This window comes from Phyllobates terribilis, unplaced genomic scaffold (genome assembly GCF_046119375.1).
Source record: "Phyllobates terribilis strain yellow unplaced genomic scaffold, ASM4611937v1 Scaffold_11__3_contigs__length_659146591, whole genome shotgun sequence".
In the NCBI taxonomy this organism is placed as follows: Eukaryota; Metazoa; Chordata; class Amphibia; order Anura; family Dendrobatidae; genus Phyllobates; species Phyllobates terribilis.
This window is the reverse complement of record NW_027362771.1, coordinates 207,193,601-207,219,026: the sequence shown is the minus strand read 5'-3', so window position 1 is coordinate 207,219,026 and position 25,426 is coordinate 207,193,601. Positions and strand designations below refer to the sequence as shown.

At 41.3% G+C, this 25,426-nt stretch overlaps 1 protein-coding gene across 3 annotated transcripts in view; it reads right to left on the bottom strand.

The window, feature by feature from the left end:
* PNPLA8 (patatin like domain 8, phospholipase A2) overlaps positions 1-25,426 on the bottom strand; it is a 71,849-nt gene that overhangs the window by 28,082 nt on the left and 18,341 nt on the right. For all 3 annotated transcript variants that reach the window (XM_073651986.1, XM_073651984.1, XM_073651985.1), the window contains 5 exons: positions 25,164-25,315; positions 24,831-24,925; positions 21,964-22,135; positions 19,613-19,670; positions 13,261-13,455 (listed from right to left, as the gene is read on the bottom strand). In XM_073651986.1, coding sequence (XP_073508087.1) covers positions 13,261-13,455; positions 19,613-19,670; positions 21,964-22,135; positions 24,831-24,925; positions 25,164-25,315 — 672 coding nt within the window. The remainder of the gene's footprint in view (positions 1-13,260; positions 13,456-19,612; positions 19,671-21,963; positions 22,136-24,830; positions 24,926-25,163; positions 25,316-25,426) is intronic.

The window sequence follows — 25,426 nt, the reverse complement described above, 5'->3', positions numbered from 1 at the left end:
GCCATAGCGTAGATGTGGCAAGAACCTTAGAACACAGGTAAGAATTATAACATAATTACCATCTATTGAACAATAAAAAGTGAACTGATATGATTTAGCAGCTTAGCATAAATACATTGAGAAAAACCTTTGAGACTTTCTATCCTATTATGAATTTTGGCACATTGAGTTCATTTATTCAAAACTAGCAAAGTGTTAACATAAGATATTTCACTGGTGTATGATTACGAGCATTTTCAAAGCAGAAACCTGGCCCCGTTCCTTGTTTAGAAAATTCCCTTCCCCCAAATAAAGCAGGTCTCATTCTGATTTCTTTTGAAGAGAACCTTGAGAGAGCATCATACATTATTTAGTAGAGCTTCACACTGAGCAGGATCTTATTTTACTACAGTTGTGGATACTGTCGATAAGAACAGGGTGCTAAATTGGCCAGGAATAAAAAAAATCCAAGCTAGTATCCTTCAATTTGTATAAAAAAACAAAAGGACTCGAAAATGAGTTTACTACTAATGATTGGAATTAATGGTACTGTAGGTCTGAATTTGAGTAATAAGCCCTATTTACATAAAACACGATGGCTTCTATTCCCAGGTTACCAGACAGCACATCTTGTAGAACGTAATACCATGGTGGACATATATTATTCAATACAATGTAAAATAAGTCACTGATGTAAGAGATGCATTTCATATATAATCATACATTTAAGAAAATGAGCAATTACCAATAACTATTGCAGTGCACCAACCAGTTTTAGACTTGTACAGTCAATTTAACCACTTCGCCCCAGAGCCTGTTTTTGCCTTCGTGACCGGGCCAATTTTTTCAATTCTAACCACTGTCACTTTATGAAGCAATTACTCTGGAACGCTTCAACGTATTCCCCTGATTCTGAGATTGTTTTTTCATGACATATTGTACTTCATGATAGTGATAAAATTTCTTCGATATCACTTGCGTTTGTGAAAAAAATCGGAAATTTGGCGAAAATTTTGAAAATTTTGCAATTTTCAAACTTTGAATTTTCATGCCCTTAAATCAGAGAGATATGTCACACAAAATAGTTAATAAATAACATTTCCCACATGTCTACTTTACATCAGTACAATTTTGGAACCAAATTTTTTTTTGTTAGGGAGCTATAAGGGTTAAAAGTTGACCAGCGATTTCTCATTTTTCCAACAAAATTTACAAAAACATTTTTTTTAGGGACCACATCACATTTGAAGTCACTTTGAGGGGTCTTTGTGACAGAAAATACCCAAAAGTGACACCATTCTAAAAACTGCACCCCTCAAGGTGCTCAAAACCACATTCAAGACCTTTATTAACCCTTCAGGTGCTTCACAGGAATTTTTGGAATGTGGAAGAAAAAAATTAACATTTAACTTTTTTCACAAAAATGTTACTTTAGACCCAATTTTTTTTATTTTCACAGGGGTAACAGGAAAAAATGGACCCCAAATTTTTTTGTGCAATTTCTCTTGAGCATGCTGATACCCCATATGTGAGGGAAAACCACTGTTTGGGCGCACGGCAGGGTTTGAAAGCGAAGGAGCGCCATTAGACTTTTTGAATGTAAAATTTGTTTGAATAATTAGCGGACGCCATGTTGCGTTTGGAGAGCCCCTGATGTTCCTAAACAGTGGAAACCCCCCACAAGTGCCACCATTTTGGAAACTAGACCCCTTAGGGAACTTATCTAGATGTGTGGTGAGCACCTTGCACCCCCAGCTGCTTCACAGAAGTTTATAATATTGAGCCGTAAAAATAAAATTTTCACATTTTTCCCACAAAAAATGTTTTTCATTCCCTAATTTTGTATTATCATAAGGGTAATAGGAAAAATTGCACCATGAAATTTGTTGTACAATTTCTCCTGAGTACGCCGATACCCCATATGTGGGGGAAAACCACTGCTTTGGTGTACGGCAGGGTTCGGAAGAGAAAGGAGTGCTATGTTGGCTGGGATAGGCAGCAGACACCATGTCACATTTGAAGAGTCGCTGACATGCCGAAACCCCCACAAGTGACCCCATTTTGTAAACTACACCTCTCAAGGAATTCATCTAGGGAAGTAGTGAGTATTTTTTAATTTTTAAATTTATACCATTGGGCAGTGAAAAAAGCATAATTATATTTTTACCACAAAAAAATGTTTTACCCTCAGATTTTACATTTTCACACAGGGCAATGGGTAAAAATGGTGCCGAAATGTGTCACACAATTTCTTCTAAAAGTGTCAATACCCCATATGTGGCTGTATCGTACCGCTCAGCCATACGGCGAGATCTGGGGGTGACGGAGCGCTATTTGACAATTGGAGAACAAATTATTGTAGAATAGGCATTTGGATTTGGGAGCACAAAATTTTCTGAATTTCTTTTGGGGGGCAAGGGCCATTTCGCTTTTCCAGAGCCTTTCTGCTACCAGTAACTTGGAAGTCCCTTATATTTTTAACAGATGACGGACCTGAGTGGGGACTAGCTTTTTTGAGGACTGAGTTGAAGCTTTTATTGGGAACATTTTACGTAACATTTATCCGGAGCTCGAGGCTGAGCACTTACATCGGGGTTTCCATCTAAATTTCCAAGTGATGTAATTCAGATGAAACCCCTGCGGGATCCATTCACTGTAATGAGGCAGCAGAGTTACTCTGGACTCCGTCTGGCCTCTGTTTAGCGGTGTCCTTTGTTTCAGTTGTGCACAAAACTGTGGCCAACCGCACTTTTATGCACGCCTAAAACAAATGACACCGTGGGATCACAGGCCAGACGGCATCCACAGTGGCCTATATCTGCCTCATTACAGGGAATCTTCCATCATGGGTTCCGGCTCAATCACATATTTCAGAGATTTACACGGAAACTCTGGTTTAAGCGCTTAGCGCAGAGCGCAGGATAAATGTGTGCCGAGCCATACTGCGATCTTTGGGAGACATAATAAACAAATCAGTAGCAGGTGAGGAATTGGTTTTATTTATTTTTTTACGCCGTTCCTAGTGTGATATAACTGATTTACAGCGATACTACACTTACTGTATTTTTTTTAAGGTTTTGTCGCTTTTACACAATAAAACAATTTTATAAAAAAAAATATTTTTTTTGCATTGCTTTATTCTGAGCGCTATAACTTTTTTATTTTTCGGCTGATGGAGCTGTATGGCGGCTTTTTTTTTGCGGAACAAGATGACGTTTTCAGCGGTACCATTTTTATTTCTATTTTGTTTTTTGATCGCATTTTTTTCCACTTTTTGTTTGGCGATATGATGAAAATGCATATTTTTTTGCTCCGTTTTTTATTTATTTTTATTACGGTGTGCACAGAAGGAGTTAATTAGTGTGACAGTTTTATAGCTCGGGTTGTTTCGGACGCGGCGATACCAAATGTGTGTACTTTTTTTGGTTTTGTAAAAATATACGGATTTATTGGTTTAATATTTTATTTATTTATTTTTATTTATTGTGTGATTTTTTTTTTTTTTTTTTAACAGTTTAAAAACTTTTTTTTACATTTTTACTTAGTCCCTGTATAGGACATTAATTTTTATTTTTCTGATCACTGATCTCATGTAATGTAATAGACATGTATTACATTACATGAGATCTTTGCTGACAGTTTCACATTCAGTCTCCTGCCTGGCTTCAGCTGCAGGCTGAGCCAGGCAGGACACCATATATGGCAGATCTAGAGGCGGTCATGTGACCTCCAGCTGCCATAGCATCCCCAGGTCCTGGAAGGTATCAGGGGTCGTCGGAGAGGTAAGTAAGACGACCCCCTCTCCTCCTTCTATCTTCTATATGCCGCGATCACTATAGATCGCGGCATATAGAACATAGCAAAGGGTTAATATCACTGGGACCTGATCCAATCAGGTCCCGATGATGTCCCCTGTCACAGCTAACGCTCTGCACCGGAATCGCAGCGCTTGCAGGACCCTGGGGGTCCTGAGCGCTGCGAGACCACACACCGTTTTTAAACGTCGGCGCTGCACAGAGCCCAGCAAGCGCCGACGTTTATCTACAGTGGGCGGTCGGGAACCGGTTAAATGGCCCGATATCAGCTGAACAAGTATTCATAAGAACGCTTCCTCCAGATCATTGGCCTGTGTAAACATACCACTCATCTACAGTTTGATAGCTGATTAAATCAAATATGTGGGCCCCCTTCACAAATGTGCAGAAAAATATGTCTATGTGGCAGGGCTGTGGAGTCGGTATAAAATATATAATAAATTCGGTACAGTAGTTCAATGCAGTTTATGGGGAATATTTTTTCATAAGAATTTGGGAAACTTATGAAATGTCCTATAAATGTCTGTCCTATTCCTGATCTAAGGGTCTAGACTTTTAGCTGAGATGAAACTGTGCTACAGTAAATATATCACTTAAACATGAGCCATGTATGAGGGAGTCGGAGTTGGAGTCAGTGTCATGGAAATTGAGGAGAGCAAAATTTGTGCGCACTCTGTCAGAGTGTAGGTGCTGATGCAATAGGCAACGAGTGCCTGGTTACTATAGGTAATTAATTCATCGCACTCTCTGGTAATTGGGATGCAGAATTCATTTATTAATAAAAGGAAAAGACAAACCAAGTTTTAAGGCGACAATAGGCAGACGTTTCAGCCGCAATTGGCCTTAATCATTACGTCGCTATTGTTTATTGGTTTGTGAATGCCTAGTGTCTGAACAGAACTAGGATAGAGTCCAGGGATAGCAAGAGCTTACTAGGGTCCCATGTGGGTGCGAGGTCACAGGAACCTTAGGATTCCGCCGGTGGATGGACCTGCTTTAGAATGGGGTTCCCATAGGACATTTGTCAGTCATTGGTGGTGTGGTGGAGTATAGCAGCGCTCCTGCAAACCACATATCCAAGCCCTTTCCACTTCCTGCCGACTCAAACTCAAAATATCTCCCGGATTCACACATTCCTCAACAAAGACTCTGCAAAAACACTAGTGCATGCCCTCATCTCCCGCCTCAACTACTGCAACCTCCTGCTCTGTGATCTCCCTTCTAACACTCTCGCACCCCTCCAATCAATCCTAAACTCTGCTGCCCGACTAATCCACCTGCCCCCCCCCCCCCACACACACTACTCCCCGGCCTCCCCCCTCTGTCAATCCCTTCACTGGCTCCCCATTACCCAGAGACACAAGTTCAAGACCCTAACCTCGGCATACAAACCCATCCACAACCTGTCTCCTCCATACATGTGACCTAGTCTCCCGGTACTTACCTACACGCAACCTCTGATCCTCACAAGATCTCCTTCTCTACTCACCTCCTATCTCCTCTTCCCACAATCGCGTACAAGATTTCTACTGTGCATCCCCCCCTACTCTGGAACGCTCTACCCCAACATATCAGACTCTCAACCACCGTGGAAACCTTCAAAAGGAACCTGAAGACCCACCTCTTCCGGCAAGCATACAACCTACAGTAATCACTGCTTCATCATACCGCTGCACGACCAGCTCTACCCTCACCCATCCCTCGTAGACTGTGAGCCCTCACGGGCAGGGTCCTCTCCACGTGTACCAGTCGCTGACTAGTTTTAAGATTATTTTAAGCGTATTTGCTATGTTTACCCCCTTTTTCACATGTAAAGAGCCATGGAATAAATGGTGCAATAATAATATTACTATTATTATTATTGAGATGCTCCAAATCTGGCGTTTCGCCTTTGCTCTTCCCGATTGACCTGGTGCATTGGCAGTTGGGGTAATGTTTTTTTTGGATTGATGTCAGCAGGGTAGTGTCCAAAAACACAGCTGGCATCAAGCCCTTGTGTTAGTAATGGAGGTGTATATCAGACAGCCCCAATACCAACCCAGTAATATATATTAAAAAAACAAAAAATATTTTACTTAAACAAAGACTACCTGGCACTTTCCCTTGTTCACCACTTCATTCAAAAACGAAAAAAATCCCACGCAGGTCCAACGTAGTCTAGGGATTCCATAGCCTTTGCCTACAGCCACTTTTGGATCCCGAGGAGCAGCGAGAGACCCAGCAACTCTGAAGATCGGTGACATCGGATTTGGTGGACTACGGTGGACATGCGTGGGATTTTTTTTCTTTTTTTGAATAAAGTGATGAAGGAGGGAAGGTGTTGGCAAGTTTTTTATACTGGGTGAATAATAAGGGTGTCTGATAGACACTTCTCCATTACTAACACCAGGGCTTGATGCCAACTGTGTTTTTGGACACTACACAGCTGACAACCCCAAAAACCATTACCCCAATTGCCAACGCACGAGGGCAATCAGAAAAAGCACAGGCAAAGTGCCAGATTTGGAGCATCTCATGTGATGCTCCACTTCTGGGGCAGCTGCGGGCTGGTATTTTTAGGCTGGGAAGGGCGCAATAACCATAGATAATATCAACTCTCAGCTGTCTCTGCTTTACCTCTGCTGGTTTAAAAAAAAATAGGGGGGCCCCATATCATTTTTTTTAAATTTATTTATCCATGTGGCTTTCTAGAAAGCTCTACAAGCTGTCTATTATCGTTGCACATCACTTAAAAATCTGTAATTTCTTGAATGCATTATATTCCGGTACGTGTCACATGGACGGCACACAGGTGTCATCCGTGTGCAGTATGTGTTTTACATGGACACAGACTTGTTGGCAACTATATGATTCATGAATATCAGAAAGGTACATGGTATCAAGAGCCAAGGAGATTCTCTGGAAGATCTCTATAATAGTGACGGTGATCACGTTTCCTGACAGTGTGAGCTGCACACAAATGTCAGATTGGACAGAATGTGATGAAGCTCTCCCTGCTAGGCAGAGCTCATAGGCAGATGCTGACAGTAAGTAGTCAGCGACCTGACAAGTGACATCCTACAAACGAGTTTCCCTGGAGAACCTGGCAAGGGGAAAAACACTAAGTCAAAAGGACATCCTCAATGTACCCATATGGGGACCAGGTTCCGGAGTCTGTATGGGGTTGCCATTGTTAGGTTGGGGAACTTGCTTATAGCAGACAGTGACGTATTGTCTCTAGGCATAGTTTGGTTCCTAGCCTCCTTGTTGTAAATGAAACTTGGCATTGAAGTACCAACACCCAGGTACAATTGACTTTTTATCTGAGTTTTGTTATTGTTTTAATTCATAGTACTTCTATTGCTATGCAAATAATTAAACGTACCGTATTATTGTGAAGTCTAATATTAATATTATATGTGGGCCCTCAGCTCCCCCGTGTAAGCAGTACTCGCGGCTGACAATATATAAACTGTATAGGGACTGAATGATCGTATTAACAAATCATTCGGTCCCCAAATAGTTTACCTCACCCTATACAAAAAGCCTTAGACAAGCACTAATCGACTTGTGTTATAGTCGGTCAGAGCTCAATGTGGGCAAAAATATGCAAATGCAAACCCAGCGATAGAGTCCATTTTTCAAGAATTACCCTCAGGGTTCTTCCTTCGTGTACGCGTTTTCCCTTTGACATAGCACCACAATTCTTTGCATGGATCGGTGCATGCTTAATCAATTCAGCAAAGGTAATAGGACTATTTAGAGGATTGTGGGGTTCATAACCCAAAATGACATGGAGGATATCAGAGGATTAATAAAATGCATGAAGTAGCCAGTTTGTTTTTTAAATGAGAATGCATAACATGAAAAGTCTCTCCCATTTTGCAAAATGTAGCCGACTTCCCGTCTTTTAATGCAATTAGCTGAAAGGGGAACCCCTATTTGTATGTGATGTCCTTCTACTTTAGCAAGGACAATACAGGTCTCAATGCCCTCCTCAGCTGGAGTGCGCGTATTGCAACATCAGCTATAAGTGATATATGGGAACCATGAAAGTCAATAGTCTCTTTTTGCTTTGCAGCAGCCATGATGGATTCTTTAACTTTGAAAAAAAATTAACTCTGAAAATTACATCTCTAGGATTTGTTGCTGTGACGGGTTTGGGGCCCAGGGATGATCTTGCTCTAGAGGGTTCAACTCACCATCTCCCAGGATTTGTTAAAAAAAACAAACAAAACCTCCTGTGCGGTATAGTCCAATTCAGATGGACTGATAGACTCAGGTACTCCACTGAAATAGATGTTATTACGTCTGTTGTGATTCTCCAGATCCTTGATCCCTGAGGCAATCTCTTCCAGCTTGGTAGAATAATAGAGAATGACTTCTCGGTGATATTGGAGCCATTGTAGAACAGAGTCCTGAGTTTTCTCAACCGCCTCCACCCTGGTAGTAAACTACGATTTGAGAGTTTGTAGTTACCGCTTGTACATGTCTTCCAAGCAACATGCAAACCTTTCAAAGTCCTTCTTGGTAGGTAGTGCTCTTATGTGCTTGCTTAGACCATGGAAGATACTCTGAATCTTCATCGTCCTCGCTTGAGTTATCAAGGGTTGTATGATCAGGGCTGTTTGAGGCCCTATGTTCCCGAGGTGGTGAGATGTCTGGCTACTCAGATGGTGCCATTTTAGACCTGGTGCTCCAGAGTTGGGACAGAGTATTTGAGGCCAGAAAATGGTCTATGGTGCTCGAGTCACCTTCAATGAAGTCTTGCCCATGGATGTTTTGGGGTGATATATTGACTTTATAGTTGCTCTAGGGATCAATCAGGCTTGGAGCTCCGAGTCCGTGCATCTTACTCTGCCATTGACAAGCCACACCCCCTCAATAAAATATTGTTTAATCAAAACTACAGCAAGAAGCATAGTAAGTGATACAGCACTAAAATCCGTCTCTGCCCCTACATCCTGCTGCTCTCAGATGGGGTTGTAAAAACCTGATGACAGATTCCTTCATGCAAAATCTTCTCCTTAACACCAACTGAGCATTGTGTGAATGTCAGCCTACAAGAGGATTGTTGTCCAATGTGAATCTCTTTATGGCCACAACTTATGCATTATCTAATGGAAACTTACAGCAGGAAAATGTGGCATGTCACAAATACACAGGCCCTGATTTCATCAGAGTGTTTATATCAGAAATCTTAAGCAAAACACTATGAGAAGTCGTAAAATTTTTGTGCAATGCAAGGTTGAGGAAGCACTTTGTGAGTTTTTGTGTTTTCCAGCCAGTTTCGCCCAGCTCTGCCAAAATGGGTGGAGGTGAGACGTGACAGGAGGCATGGCGGAGCCTCTGCATCTCATGACTATCCGTGGTGTGACTTGCATCAGAAATCTTACTCCAGACACTTTTCAGACGCGCCTCATTAACTAAAACACCTCCTAATGAATCAGGTGCCTCTGACTCCAGCATGCCCCCAAATCTAGACTGATGCGAAGAACACTGGTCTTGATAAATTGGGACCACAGTCTCCTTCAGGAGAGAATAAATACATTCTCCATAAAGCAATTTTGGTAATATACACAAAAAAGATACTCTATTCTTAGAAGCGTAGCGCTCATTTTTTTTAAATCACACATTATTCTCCTGGTGATATTTCTCACTTTTTGCTTTGGTGGTCATTTGCAGTAATCACTCTTGTAAAAGTTAGCCATTTTATATGCAGCACACAAAAACACATCCTTGAGCATTTATCCCAGTGAAACAGCAATGATACATATGCAAAGCCAACTGTAAAATTTGGGAACAAGTTCTTCGGACTCCATAGTAACCATCTCACATCACTGCTTGGCTAGACATGCTCTGCATTGCTAGTGACTCTCACAGTTCAGCCCCTTGTGTTAAAAGGAAAATAGAAGAAACAGGTTGAATCATGAAAACATCACAAGCCGATGCCGACAGGTGTGTACATACAACGAAAATCTGCCGTCGAATGGTTCTCTACCTACATTCAGATTTTCAAGAGTATGTTACTTGTGGCTGTAAAAGAGAGAGAAAGTTCATCTCCTAAAGCTGAGGACGTGAGTAGTGTGATATAGAGTGGCTAGGGATGTGCTGCTTTTATCTTGCCTCCCTAGAAACAAGACCACCAGACATAACTCAATACAAAACTGTATTCAGGATACGTTCACACTCTCCTGATAGAGTAGTCTTGGAAAATGGCGACACTTTTTTTTGCAAACTTTCAATTTTTTTTTCAGCACTTAAATAAACAAGAACCTATACATGTTTGTTATCTACAAACTCGCAATGACCACGGGAATCATAATGGCAGGTCAGTTTTAGCATTTAGTGAACATGGTGAAAAAAAAATAAATAAATAAATTGTGGAATTGCACTTTTTTGCAATTTCACTGCACTTGGAATTTTTTTCCTGTTTTCCAGTACACGATATAGTAAAACAAAACGGTGTCGTTCAAAAGTACAAATCGTACCGCAAAAAACAAGCACTTACATGGCCATATTGACGGAAAAATAAAGAAAAGTTATGGCTCTGGGAACACAGGGAGCAAAAAACGAAAACACAAAAACAAAAAAAACCCAAGGTGGTAAAGGAGTTATGAACATACTGGAAGTTGTAGGTACATGTGATACAATTGTGTATGGGGCTGACCTGACATTGTAATGTATCACTGTACTGATGGTGGTACTGGAGCTGCATTCACGTACTGACGGTGGTTCTGATCTTGTACACATGTAGCAATCCATAAGGTGCTTCATGACTATGTTAAAACTTAAAAATCCTCAAAACTTAGATATTTGAGATTATGGAAGAGGCTTTTGTGAGTCTCTGCTCCAGAAACTTAGTTTAAGTTAGCATGTGTTCACACTGATTTTTTTTTTTTTAAGCAGAAACTCTCCAAATCCTCCTCAAATACTCAAAACTAGTGATGTATTAATGTACTAATGGTGGTTCTAGTGATGTATTCATATAAATACCCCTTTAAATTTTTTTATGGCCTTCAGGATTGGTTCAGCATGGCAATGTGGCCCTTAGACCAAAAAATTGTTGTGCACCCCTGGTCTAGAGCATTAAATCAATCCTCCACCCTGAGACTGAAAAGTGACTATATGTTTCTCAAGTATAGTCACCCCTACTTTGTGCCCTCTGTTTGCTTGCCACTACCTCCTCTGCCAAGATCGATGTTTCGTTCCTCCTGCTTTCAAGATGGCGGCCACAGTAACATGGAAAGCGCAGTGACAAGTCTAAACCACACTAAACCTGCCTTCTCTATCCCATAGCATAGCACAGTGGTTGGTTTCTATAAGCAACAATGTTATTTGTCATGATGCCCACTGTATTAATGAAGGTCATCGAAATTCATTAAAAGAAATCCGTCAGTAGGATCAACCTTCCTAAGCCACCTATATGGGCATGCAGGCTATAGAAAGTTTAATAAAATGATACATTGGATTGCAGATATCAAGGTATTATTCCAGAGAAATCCACATTTTTTCTTAATATGTAAATGAGCTGTTAAGATCTACGGGCCGGACATGAATCTGCCTGAGAATCGGCCTCCAGAGCTTATTTTAAATGAAAGGCGTTACCAGTATGACACATCAGGAGAACAGACTGCCAGTCATTACATGTCTCACACTGGTAACGTCCCTTTCATTTAAAAAGAGTTCCAGAGGCAGAATCTTAGGAAGATCTATGTCCGGCCCATAGATCTTAACAGCTCAGTTGTATATATAAAAAAGTGGATATCTCTAGAACAAAATATTGGATCACAGATATCAGGGTATCATTTTATTCAGCTTCCTGTGACCCACATGCCCATGTAGACGGCTTATGAGGCTTGATCTTACTGACAGATTCCCTTTACGACCCATGTATATTATGTCAAACTTGGTTTAACCTGCTCATTATGGGCCCCTTTGCCAAAAGCTTAAGAAATAGTTGCAGATATGATCTTCCCCTACAGAAGATGTCTGAAACTTTTGGATGACACGCCTACTTTTAAAATTACATAATAGCATTTAGGAGTTATATGATGGAGCCAAAATGTGTCACTGAAACGACTGGTTGAAGAATGCTGCCCTATACTAACATGTAGGAGATCTGGTGGGATCTAGAATAGCACTCATTATTGCCAAGCTCAGACCCCAGCAGCTTCTGTCACTGAGTAACACACATTAAGCTCTTGCAAGCGGTTTCTGATGAGGAGGCGTCAGTCGATACACTTATTATATTAGCCTTTAAACGTCATACAATACATATCGGTCAGATTCATCATTGCCTTTGCCTCTTTTCTTTTGTGTGTTTCGCTCCTTTTTTTGTTTGCACCAAATTCATTATCCTATTTGCACATTTGTTGAAGTCCATTTTGTTTGTGCTCACCCGTTTTTGTGGGCAGAATCTAGCAATTCCAAAAGGTTTTCGCCTGATTCATCAATTGGACGTTTTAATAAGTTGCACAATTTGGTGCAAGTTCACTCTAGTTCTTCGCTGGTGTATTTTTTTTTTTATTATGCCAACATATTGGAGCAATGTTTGCGACTTTTGGCACCAAGAGTTGCAAAAACCATTCAAGACAGGAGGAAAACCCATTCTTGACGGTGTTTAATTCAGGAAACGTGTGCGCTAATTTGATGAACTTGGCGCCAAAAAACAGCAACTAATACTGCAAAACAATAAAGGATAGTGACTGAAAAGAAATACAAATGAGGAATCGGTGCCATGGTGTAATAAAACCAAGAAAAAAAAAAAAAGTACGTGGCCATCACAATCCAAATCAATTCTCTTGCCTTCTGACAGCTTAAGTGGCATAGTGGTCATAATAACCTGCCAGACTAGGAATGATGGGCATTAAGTAGGTATGACAGAGGCAGAAGTATTAGCAGCCTATGGCCAAGGCAGAAAAATATAGTGCAGGAAATTAAGGAGACAAGAAGCAGACATCTCCATCTGCAGTAACAGGATATTAACACTACCGTTATAGAATTTACTCCTAAATAGCGTGAATAAGACAAGGGAAGAAATGGCGGATAACTTATGATCTGCACATCATAGACAGTGGTGCACTGGAAAGGAACAAGCTTTGCTCTGACAAGGGTATCATGGCTCTTTTGTTTAGGAATTCAAGCAAGTGACGCCAGAAGGCACAATATTCTGCTCCTCACTAACGCTTTTTATTAGTGTCAGGGCTGTCAGGCTGCTCCCGAATCATTTTAGCTCAGGTTTTTTTTTGTTTTATGGGATTAGGTCAATCACAGTCTGCGGAGGAATAATGATGTGAAGTGGAGGATGTGTTTGACATGATTATCAAGCAGCCTTCGGGCGCATTCACAAACCGTGCTCACTGAAGATGTGCTACTACATCCTGAGCGCTGATGTATGAATACAGGTAGGTGGCGAATAACTTGTATTAGAAAAACACTAAATGCTGAGACCAGGTTCATTATGAGGTGGTGGATGTGTCCTTACCTGGTGCAAGTCGTTCCCAAGAACATACTCCTGGAAGTAGCCTGGTGCCGCCGATGAAGCTCGGATCGCCTGCCACAGATTGTATTGGCATCCTCCCATATAGGGTGATTTAACCCCTGGGAAATGGTTGTAGTTCCTGAACACAAAAGCCTTTAATGGGATTCCTCGGTTAACTATGGTACTGACAGCAGAAACCTACAACAGCAGCAAGATAAACGTGGTATCAGGACACTGGCAATGTACTAATGTCACAGCACAACAATGATACATAAACCCCCCCTTGCAGCAGGAATTCTAAAAATGTCACAAACTGAGAAGTAAATTAATGGTGGCTCAGTGGTTAGCAATATAGCTTTGCAGTGATGGGGTCCTGGGTTAAAATGTCACGAAAGACATCATCTGCAAGGAGTTTGTATGTTCTCCCCGTGTTTGTGTGGGTTTCCTCTGGGTTCTCCAGTTTCCTCCCACACTCCAAAGACATACTGATAGGGAATGTAGACTGTGAGTCCCTAAGGGGACAGTGATGATAATGTCTGTAAGGCACTGTGGAATATGTTAGCACTATAGAAACAAACATAATAAATAAGTGCAAAAATTCCCAAATGTAAATTTCTCTTTAAAGTAAAAAATGACTACAATCTATAAGACAACAATAAAGCAAATTACAAGTTCTCATGCGCTCAATGTTGGGGCTTTCGGGGGCAGTCATGTGTCAGCATGACCAGTCTGCATCTACACAGCACAGCAAGCGGAATTGCTCTGTGTGGTCTCACACCTTTCTATCATTAGCAGCAGTAACTTATTCAGCCATTTGTTCTACAGTAGCTATCCTGTCGGCTCAGACTAGATGGGCTAGCCTTTACTCCCCTCATGCATTAATCATCCTTAGGTGTCCTTAACACGCCGCTATTTCACATGTTTTCTTTGTATGGGCCACCTTTGGTAGGTACTAACTACATTAAGGGGTTGTCCACTATTAAGACATCCCCTTCTTGATCTAAATGTCTGGCTCTGATTAAAAACACTTATACTCCCCTCTCGTGCCGACGCCATTCCAGCGGTGTCGGCACTCGTGTTCCTGGGGCTCACGTGCAGCTGTTATGACATGTGAGTCCTGCGCCCAATTCGTGCTGGTGTCCCTGTCCCCATCTTCAGGCATATACGTAATCAAAAAAGGGAAAGCTGCAGCTGGCCACTCACTTCTTCTTGATTAATTATATGTCCAAACGCAAGGACAGGGACGCCAGCACAAATTGGGCGCAGATCTCACGTATCATAACAACCGCATGTGAACCACGGGAGCGCGATTGCCGACACCGCGGGTGGGGAGTATAAGTGTTTTTATTTTAATCGGGGCCAAACATTCTGATTGTGAAGGTGATGTCCTAGTACTGGATAACCCCTTTAAACTCTAACCCATCACAATTTGGTTCCTGCCAAAGTCGTTCAGATACTTCTACTTAGGCTATGTGCCCACGATGCACAAATGCTCCGGATTTTTTCCTGAGCGTTTCTGCATCTCCCTGGCAGAAAAAACGCATGCGGATTGTACATGCGGATTGTACATGCGGGTTGTACATGCGGGTTGTACATGCGGGTTGTACATGCGGGTTGTACATGCGTTTTTCCTTCCAGGGACATGCGGATGTGAAGCGTTCTTCACATGCATTTCCGCATGCGGGTTGTCAAGCGCTTTCCAAAAGATTTTAGCATCACTAGGAAAGTGCTTGACAACTTAGTCACACTATATAAATCCATGCAACCTTCATGGATTTATATAGTGTGACAGTAAAAGAATGGTAAAAAATAAATATTATACTTACCTTCTGATGGCCCCCGGTGTCATTAACCGATGCGTCTGGTCTTCCCGGTGTCTCGCGGTTGTGTAAAAGGACCCGCCATAATGTCATTTAGTCATGTGACGGGTCACGCGACCACCGACGTCAGCGGTCACATGACCCGTCACATGATTAAATGTCATGGCAGATCCTTTTAGACCATTGCGAGCTGCCGGCAAGCCAGGACGGATCGCTATGGAGACCGGGGGCCACCAGAAGGTAAGTATAATGTATATTTTTTATTTTAAATTCTTTTTTTTACAGGTTCTATGGTACCCAGGTCTAGAGGAGAGTCTCCTCTTCTCCAAACTCGGGTACCATCCGCACATTCAATCGCTTAATATCCGCATGTGCACATGTAGTGATGAGGATATTATGCGATTCAATGCAAGTCAATGGAGGCGAAACCGCAGTGATTACGTAAAATAATTGGTAGCGCTGTGGATTTTTTTGCAATGATAATCCGCAGTGGAAATTTCCGCAGCATGTACACAGCACATGCGGATTATCATTGGGGAACATGGCAGACCTTCTACCAAGAGTTTTTTAAGCGTTTCTGCAGTGGAATTGCCGCTGCAGAAACGCTTAAAAAACGCATAGTGGGCACACAGCCTTATACTTGCCTATTTGTCCTGATTCTAACACATCAATTTCAAGGACTGTTCATGTACTGCCCAATACATCCCACCTTTGACAGCTGCTGTAATGTTTTCCAAGTATTCATTTCTTGCACCAGATGCTCGGGGCCTGATAGGAAGTGTAGTACTTACACAATCACTGTCTTGTTGCTTCCTAGCGCACGACTGTGGTACTTGAAAACCAAGTAAGCAGCAATTGGACAAGTGTAATCACAGAGACAGAGGGCAAAATAATACCACCTGCTCTGTTTCATTGCATGTCACCCATCTCCCTCCCACCAGTTTTTTCTGCCAAGAGCCCAATTTCTGAGGATAGCCTGCTAATGAAAGGGAATCTGTCAGTAGGTTTTTGCGATGTAGTCTGAGGGCAGCATGAGGTAGGGGCAAAGACACTGATTTCAGCTGTCACTTATTAGGCTGTGTGCTGTTGCTTCAATACAATAAGGGTTTTATCAGCAGGAGATTATCACTGCCATACTAGCAGCCCATGCTGCCCCGATCACCACTGTGCAAGGAACCAGTAGCACCAGTCCACTAAAAAGGGCCAGCTGCAGTGCTCGGTTCTCAGGATTGGTTGGTGAGGATACAATTGCACTTTCGGGTCTAATAACAGAACAAACATGTACTTTTCCCCATGACTGTAGCTAGATGCACATCCTGCACAGATGGGTGTCATAATCTGGATTTCTTACTGCCCATAAGGTTCCTTTGTTTCTAGAAGTTATTCATCTAAACTGGTTTTATTTTCGGTGTAATGGCCAGTTAGTCAGTACATTGATATTAGATAACATCATTACAATGATACTATAAGTCCCATGCTGCCCAAACTGCTGAGCATGTGCATGATTGTGGCCATTCAGAATGTTCTACATCCGAGGGGAATCCACATGATGATCCACACATCCTGTTGGGAAAGTCCGTACAGGGCGTTTCCGAGCACAGTACCAAGACTCATCATGAACTTTTCCAGCGAGACATACGCACAGAGCAGCTGACATTCAGAATCACAGGGTGCCTGGTGCCTCTGTCAATTGGATTACTATTTGCAATGCTATACTTTATGAAGTGGTCTTTGTGTTTTCCTGTAGCTTCGCTGCATTACATCAGCACTTGATAAAGCAGAACATGGCAGTGAATAAACTCCCCATCCCACAGTTGTATTATACTAAATGAATAATTGATCCACTTAAGGGTTAGAGATGCTTTTCAAAGCTGGAAAACAACTGTCTCAAACAAAAGGCCACTTTGTTGTAAAATATAAAGAAACAGAAATATTCATTTTTCTAATAGGTCAAGGATGGTCTGCAAACAATAAGTGATCCGGAAGCCTCCATTATACGGGCATAACTCTGAAAATAGACGGAGTGTTCCTTTTTAGGTGCTCAGCGTTTGCACGGTAAAGCACTGTGTCAGTCCTATGCCCAAAATGGACAATCAGGAATCACTTAGCATCAGCTGGCCTATCATTTTTAGAGATTAGGACAATTTTTCATATGTGAAATTAGGCTCAATACACTGCTGTTATTACACAGCTCACTGCCACAATAGGGCTTGCACAGAGATGCAGATGATTGACAGATCTTTACCGAGAGACCGGTCGGTTCCCTGGCACAGGACCAGCGTCGGACTAGTCTCATCTATTCCTGTCCCTAGCCGGCCTTCAAACTAGATTTTCTCTCAAACGCCAGAGCGTTTCAGAGGAGGTCATATCTGGCTACAGTTGTCACTAGGCTCTGTCTCATACAAGCAACATGAATCCGCTAACAAACTACAGAAAAACAAAAAGAAACTATCAATATTTGGGAAATGACTCCAACTACATTACAGATTTACATACTGCTATATCACTCAATAATAAGGATAAGCTGCATAGACATTTTCATAGGAGGGACCAGTTTGCTAGTAATAATCAGTAAAAAAAAAAACATTTACATTTTAATTCTAAACTTAAAAGGAGTATTTCCAACTCCAAGATCCTATCCCAATATGTAGTAGGTGTAATAATAAGAATATTAGCAAATACCTCCAATTAGAAATGTAGTATAGTTTTTCTGATTCGCTATGTTTCTTTCCGTATGTGCAGGACCTTAAGTATCCATGGTTGCTAGCAACTAACTGTCACTATATCAGTTGTCATAACCATGGAAACCTAAGGTCCTGCAATGCCTGCACATGAGGAAAGAGACATAGAGAATCAGAAAAACCATACTACATTTCTAATTGCAGGTATTTGATAATAATAATATATTATTATTATTATTATTATTATTAATATTCCTACTACAAATTGGGATAGGATCTTAGAGATGGTAATACCCCTTAAAGTAAAGATCTATAAAAATACATTTCTATAGACAGAACCTAGGCCAACTGCAGCCTCCAATCCACATCCAGCTGTTTAACTGTTCCAATCTGGCCCGTGGACCAGGACAGCCAAAGGGCTTAAAATGCTGAAAACTATCAAGACCTGAAAATTGAAATTCATAGTCTAGTCTATGGCACAAACCAGCAGCTCTGGTACCAGTGGTCATCAGAATACTGGGTACTAGCCCCAAAAAAGCCGAAAAGCATTTACAACAACTCCATGCTGACAAAATCACCATTAGCCAACTGCAGAAAGCAGCACTGCTCGAATATGCGCACATCCTATGTCGATACATTACAACATCTAAGGTTCTTGGGAAGAACCCAATGCATAATGTGAGCCATCATCCAATGATATAACAATATAATACTAAGCAAAATGAAGGTCAGCCTATTGGTTTGGCTCTCCACAACAGTCATGTTGTCTCATATAGCCCCTTGGGAAAATTAATTGCCCACCCCTGCTATAGACAGTAAAAGTAGATCTTTAAAACCTATGGGCTTTAGGTTATGTAAGTACGCCAGTATATTCATCTATGCTACCATCAATAAAAGTGATATATGACAGACCATTAAACTATATACAAAGGCCTCTAAATAGGTAGAGAAGAGTACATTAAAGGAATTAAATATACATGCTAATTTACTACAGGGTAATCGTGTACTGGAAAAAAGTATAACCTTGCTACAAATTAAAAAGACAGTGAATGGTATAAGCAATAATTTGTAATATGTTATAGGTTAGTAGCACTCGTCTGATTATATATTCACTAGCTATTAAACCCGTTCTACGCCAGTGTGGCGAGCATTTTTATTGGTACATTTTTAATTTTATTAATGGCGCCGGAGTCAGCACGTGCGCATACAGCGCTATCCTGCGCCATTTTTTAAAGACACTGTCTGCGAATTCGCATATACAGTGTCTTCAATAAAATGGCGCCGTAGTGCAGTTTGCACACGTGCTGACTCCGGCGCCTCACTGCGCAAGCGCCAGCTTCAGACAGAAGGACGCATCCAGCATATATAAGATGTACTGAGAATACAGGGGGGTGTACTCACTTACGCTGAGCGCTGTATATATAACGTACTGAGAATACAGGGAGGTGTACTCACTTATGTTGAGAGCTGTATGTATAACATAAGGAGAATACAGGGGGTGTACTCACTTACACTGAGCGCTGTATATATAATGTACTGAGAACAGAGGGAGGTGTACTCAATTATGCTGAGCGCTGTATGCATAACGTACCGAGAATACAGGGGGGTGTACTCACATGCTGAGCGCTGTATATATAGTGTAATAATAATATGGGGGGTGTACTCACTTACGCTGAGCGCTGTATATATAAACGTACTGACAGTGAATGACAGACCCCATTTACTTCAATATGGTCTGTCTCGGTTCCACAATTTTTAACTGCATTACCTGCTATGTAAACGGAGCTTCCCAAAACAAGCTATAGTTATACAATGGGGTCTCACAATTTAACCACAAAGAACTCAAGTGCTTACTTTAGGACACAGGGGATTCCTCGACGTCTCGATCATCAGGTCAGCACCCATCCTTTCCCTTTAAAAAATATATATAAAATGTATGATTTATGCAGAATACCAATGACCCGCTGTTAATATCAATAACAGAACAATAAAGATTTTATAAACACGGGGCTGTCCGGGATATACTAGAGCTGCTCACTTCTTCATTGGAAATGAGAAATATCGCTGAAGTTACAACCCGCACCCCTGTCGCAACATGTGCATGACCGGGCAGGTATAATACATATGTCCTTTTCATTATAATATGACACGTGCCCAATACCTGCCAGATGACCTCACCTCTTTAAACAGTAACCATATTTTTAAAAAATTTAACACATGAATAGTACAAGTGAAGATAAGAAACTTTGTAACACACCTTAGAGAAATCTGCTTCTTTCTCCACTTAGTCATTTTTTTTGCTTCCTACATTGATCATTCACTTTCAAAAACGGTTTAAAGAGAACTTGTCACTTGCTTAAAAAAAAATTGCGTAAAATACTCTATAAAAATCCCTGAACTCCCCCGATTCTGCTACTTATTTTGCCCTGCGTCACTCCATTGCAGAGATATTAACATTTATTGCTTTTGGAGCACAGCATGTGAAATCTCTGCTTGCAGATCAACTGGCCATTTTTACGCAGTCTTCTCTATGGGGGTGTGCGCTTTCTCCTCTCCCATGCAGATGCTGCCAATCACAGCTTGACAGCTGGACTAGAAGTCTTAGAAACAGCTGAGCTGTTAAAGGTGAAAGTGCACGCCCCCAGAGAAGACTTTGAAGAAAGGTCCAGTTGTACTACAAGTAGAGATTTCACATATTGTGCTGTAATAGCAACAAATGTGAATATCTCTGCAATAGAGCAATGCATCGTAAAAAGGAAAAAAAGGATTTTTACAAGGTATTTAACTCAATTTAGGAGCACGTGACAGGTCTTCTTTAAATCTGTCAACATTTCTAATGCAGAGTACCAGACATATAATGGCCATACATAGTGTTATTCCTCCTGTAGAAGCACAAGACCATTTAATCTGAAAAGTCACCTAAAATTACACTTACACTTTGCTATCCCAGAGTATCCCGAGTAGCACTAAACTAATGTGCATGGATGTTTCGCTAGATTCAGGTAAATTACAGGGAAAACTCATCAGTGCTGTACTATTTAGGAGTATAGGCAAAAGGAATTTGATACTATAGTCACTATAGTATATGCCACAATCATTAAAGTTAGGGGATATTTACACGTGCCAAATCTAAGGAAAATGTCTGCAACAAAGCATATAAACATACACTTGGCACAGGGATTGGCCAGGAGTCACAGAGGTCACCTACAAGTGCTCCTCAGCCTTTGGCAGCTCGAAATACTATTACTACTAATGGTACCAGGGATATCATTCCTCGCCATTAGGGTTATAATCACATCATTGACAGTTAATACTATGGAAGAAGATCCATAACTGGTTTTCCTCTTTCTATCTGGTGTGGATCAATACCACCTGCAAAACTAGTGATGGTGACCCCTGCCTCCGGTACAGTAGGTAAAAGATTCCCATACATAAGAATATTTTCTACTTACAGTTTCATAAATAAGATATCTTAGGTGTTTTTTTTTTCTTTTTGCATAAAACATTATCTGCATCTCTGCTGCAATGTGACCTCCAGTTACTTTGTGATCACATTGGATTTCTCCTTCCCACAGTAGTCTCATGAATCATGCATGTTAAGCTATTGTCTCTATTCCTCCCCGGTGATGATGAAGAAGAACATCCCTTAACCTGTCAGCTGCCCTACATTGCTGACCTGTATGACTACTAGGCCTTAATGTAGCATGCTTGGAAAAGACCAGGTTAAAAAAATCAAACCCACTGGATTCTGTAAAACCTGTATTTGCTTGGAATACTGTATGTGAACAAGGCCTAAAGGATGTAATAAAGGTCACTGTACAGATGAGAGAATCGATTCATAGGACTCGGGCCCATTGGCCAGGTCAGTAATCTGTAGCTGCTGGATGGGAGTCCTGCGAATCTCCCGGCTTTCCCAGCTCTTCTTTTGATTAGACGTTGTATGTGCGGAAAGCCGCAATGAAAACTTTGCGCTAGCCCGGCTAGTCAAAAGAAGAAAGAGGAATGCCGGGAGGTAAGGAGCTTCATAGGATTCCCAACCATCAGTCACAGATTACTGACCGGGGTCCTGTGAATCGGTCCTCCCATTGCTATCCGAGTGTACATAGGTCTATAATAATCCATGGACGATATTGTGCTCCATCTCCCATAAGGAGAACAATCTGACATAACAGTTAGGGGTGATTTCTACACCGCTGAATACTCACTTGAGCAGCTTCTCCCACATTTCACTATTGTAGTAGGCATGGCTCCAGCCCATTTTAACGGTTCCTACAATAACGTTCTGCTTGAAGACATCACTTCCTAATTTACTATATAGGTCTTCACACTCATCAAGAGGCATGTGGAATAATCCCAGCATAAATGCCAGTATTGACCCTAGTAAAGAAGAAAATTAAATGTATCTACAATAGACCTGAAAATGCATACATACAAGGTGATTTAACACATACATACAAAGGCCTAATTATCTAGGTGGTTTCCCAAAATGATGGCTTAATATTCAGATATCTTAAATGAAACCTATTAATAGGTGTGTTTAACATTCTGGAATTTCTCTGGGATTAGCTCCAAGAAGCACATCAAAAGCATTGGTCATGCCTTGGGAGAAACAAGCCGGAAATGTTCCGAAATCAAGCGTACCCTTATACTGCCATCTAGTGTGCAAATACCAGAACAACATTACCCGGGCTCAGCAGCCAAAATATTCTGCATTAAAACACAATATAAACCACCAAACAAGTTCACAGAAAAATAGACTTTGCTGGACCAATTTCTAGTGAAAACTACATTATACAGTATAGAAATAGGCGTCTGAATAAACGGGTTTTATTTGTAACAAGTCCAAGTCATTCTCCTGTCCTGTGTGTATGGACTGTGTACAGCCAAGGAATTCCTCAGGACAATGGTTTATTTTCCTGGTGGGTAATTTTCCTGACTGCCTATAAAGGATTACAGAGAACCAATCCCTAATACTTAAGAGGGCAGGAGAGCATTTTGTGGGGTCCGGAGCCAGTAGAGAAATTAAACCCCCTTGCAGTGATGTCCCCCAGTGCCAGCACTATCATTAGGTGCCTATATTCTTTTATGGAAGGAAGAAAAGCCTCTGCAGTGTGTTAAAGGCAAGTCTGATTCCTCCACAGTGGCTGGAACAGATGTCTCAATGCAATTCCCTAAAGAACTTCATTGCAAAAGATGGCGCAAAAACTCTAGGTTACAACTTACAGGCAGGGTTGTCTAGCACCGGATTTTTTCATATGGCAATATTTGCAATCCATATATATTTTTTAAGAAAGACAGAACAGATTTCAGAAGACCAGTTCCTGTTTGAGTCATAGATATATGTATGCCCAGCCCTATGTATGACCATTGGCAAGCTATGTGCAGTCCATTGAGCGGCCACATTTGAGATCTCAATAATAGTATAATATAGGGTCACTGCTACTGAATGAAAAATGCTAAGTGGAATATTTATGTGCAAATATAAACTTGATGTGACCATTACACTGTTTAAAGCCGGGTGCACAATAGCCAGTCTATGTGACCCACAATCACCCAATTACCGCAAAGTTGGTGTTCATGTGTATTTTTCATCTTAGAGAGTCATTAAGCATAGCGTGTGAGCAGGGGCAGGTAAGTACTACTTAGTGTACTGTTTGGCCATTGGTGGTAACCCTGACCCCTGTGTGACACTCCAAAAAGGTACCATAAACGGTAATGTACTACTTACATTACCGTTTATGGAAATGGTCTAAAATTCAGCAGCTCACATAAACCTGATAGAGGGAGCAACATGAATGTTTTTCTCCATTCTCGAGGGCAAACTGAGGAGAAGACCTCCATTCTCCCAATAGGTGCCTGCTCCACTGCAAGGACTATCTCCCATCAGACAACTGTTGTGCTATGGCATTAATGTGTTAAATGATAATACTCTTTGCAGCCCTTAGGATTAGTTCATTCTACTACTGAGGCCCCTGAAGCAGAAGAGGTTGCAATCACATTTAGTTATGATGGTGATGGAACGGAGCAGCCCATCCCTAATAAAACAAGCTGCTGACATATGTACAGATATCATGCTTCCGTTCCGGCATTATGGCAAGTTTGCTTGATAAGAGTATACCGTATGCAATAATTATTTTATGAGATACTGATGCTGGACAAGAGCAGAACAATTACAGTAACTGATGTCAGAGGAAGGTTCATGTCCTCAGTCCAATATTGCTACATTGACTTCAAGATCATCAATTCAACGGTCTCAGAACCGATTAGAAATGCTTTCATAAAGGAAAAAATGTAATTTATTTTTGCGTTTGATGCTGTGTTTTGACAATTACAGCTCTACGGCCCATGTAGGAGTGTGGAAGCATGCTGAAATAGCAAACAAAAATGTGTTAATAGCACAATCCTTGAATTAGATGGGTCGGGGATAGAGGCTGGCAGCTGACGCTATACAGTTCACCTGACAACTTTGTGTACAAATGTCCACCAATACAAATATGCACATAGAAGCTGTAGATACAAACAATCAGTTTGCAGATGGAGTAAGCAGTAAGATAAATAGGAATTAAAGGGGTATTCTCAAGTTTGGAGTTATGTGCTATTCACCAGATAGGAAAAAAAACTTCCCTACCACGGAGGGTTTGACTGCTGGGAACCCCAGCGATCCCAACAACCAGGGCTCTAAAAATGAGCGGTGGTCGATCATGCAAACTTCCGCTCCTTTCCTTCATAATGGGACTGTTGGAGATAGTTGAGTACTGTGCTTGGCTTGTCTTGGGCACTCCTATAAGAATGAAGAGTAGTGCGCATGATCAACCACCACTCCATTCATTGTGTGCGTGTTATAGTACCATAGCTGGAAAGATCATCTGCCTGGATCCATAGACTTTTCAAGTGCAGGGCTCAATTGGTCTTTGGCCCACCCATAAGAATGAATGGAGAGTAATGCGCATAATCGAACACTTCTCCGGATTGTTGAGTTTCCCCAGCAGTCAGGAAGCAATCCTTTATCCCATGGATAGTGGATAACTTCTAAGCTCGAGAACACCCCTCAGTGCGGGTGATATCCAGTTACCTGTGCTGACACCACAGATGTAATCAAACAGCTCATACACTGGCTTCCCGGTCAGTTCTTCTAATTTCCGTAACGTCTGTAATGCTACAATTCCTCTGCAGAAATAACATGGGGGAGAAAAAAAAAAAATTCAGAAATCCACATTCTGAAGCCCAATGAAAGCGCAGGTATAAAAAAATGGATATCAAGTAATTTACAAACTTTAGTAGAGACTGAGTATAGTCCACAATATACTGCATTGCTGTGGTGGCAAGCTTATCAGAGTTTTCTTGTTATCAGATGACAGACAAAAGGAATTTTATTGTATTTTATTTAGCGTTATGGTAGGTTTACCTGGTTCCCCCACCATCGATGGTGAGTACCCTAATTCCCCTGCCCTTCACTGGGTCATTGTAGCCAATCAATGCTAACGCTTCTCTTACAGCAGCTCGGAGGGTTTCATCATGTGCTTGCCGGAGTCGCAGTAAGTAAGGAATGGCTTTTTCCTAAAATTAACAAGAAAAATAGGCTAAATTCAAATATTTATGGAACAAAGTTTGGGGGACTGGCGATCCCTCTTAATCTCATAATCTTAGTCTGCCCTGCTAAAAGACTAT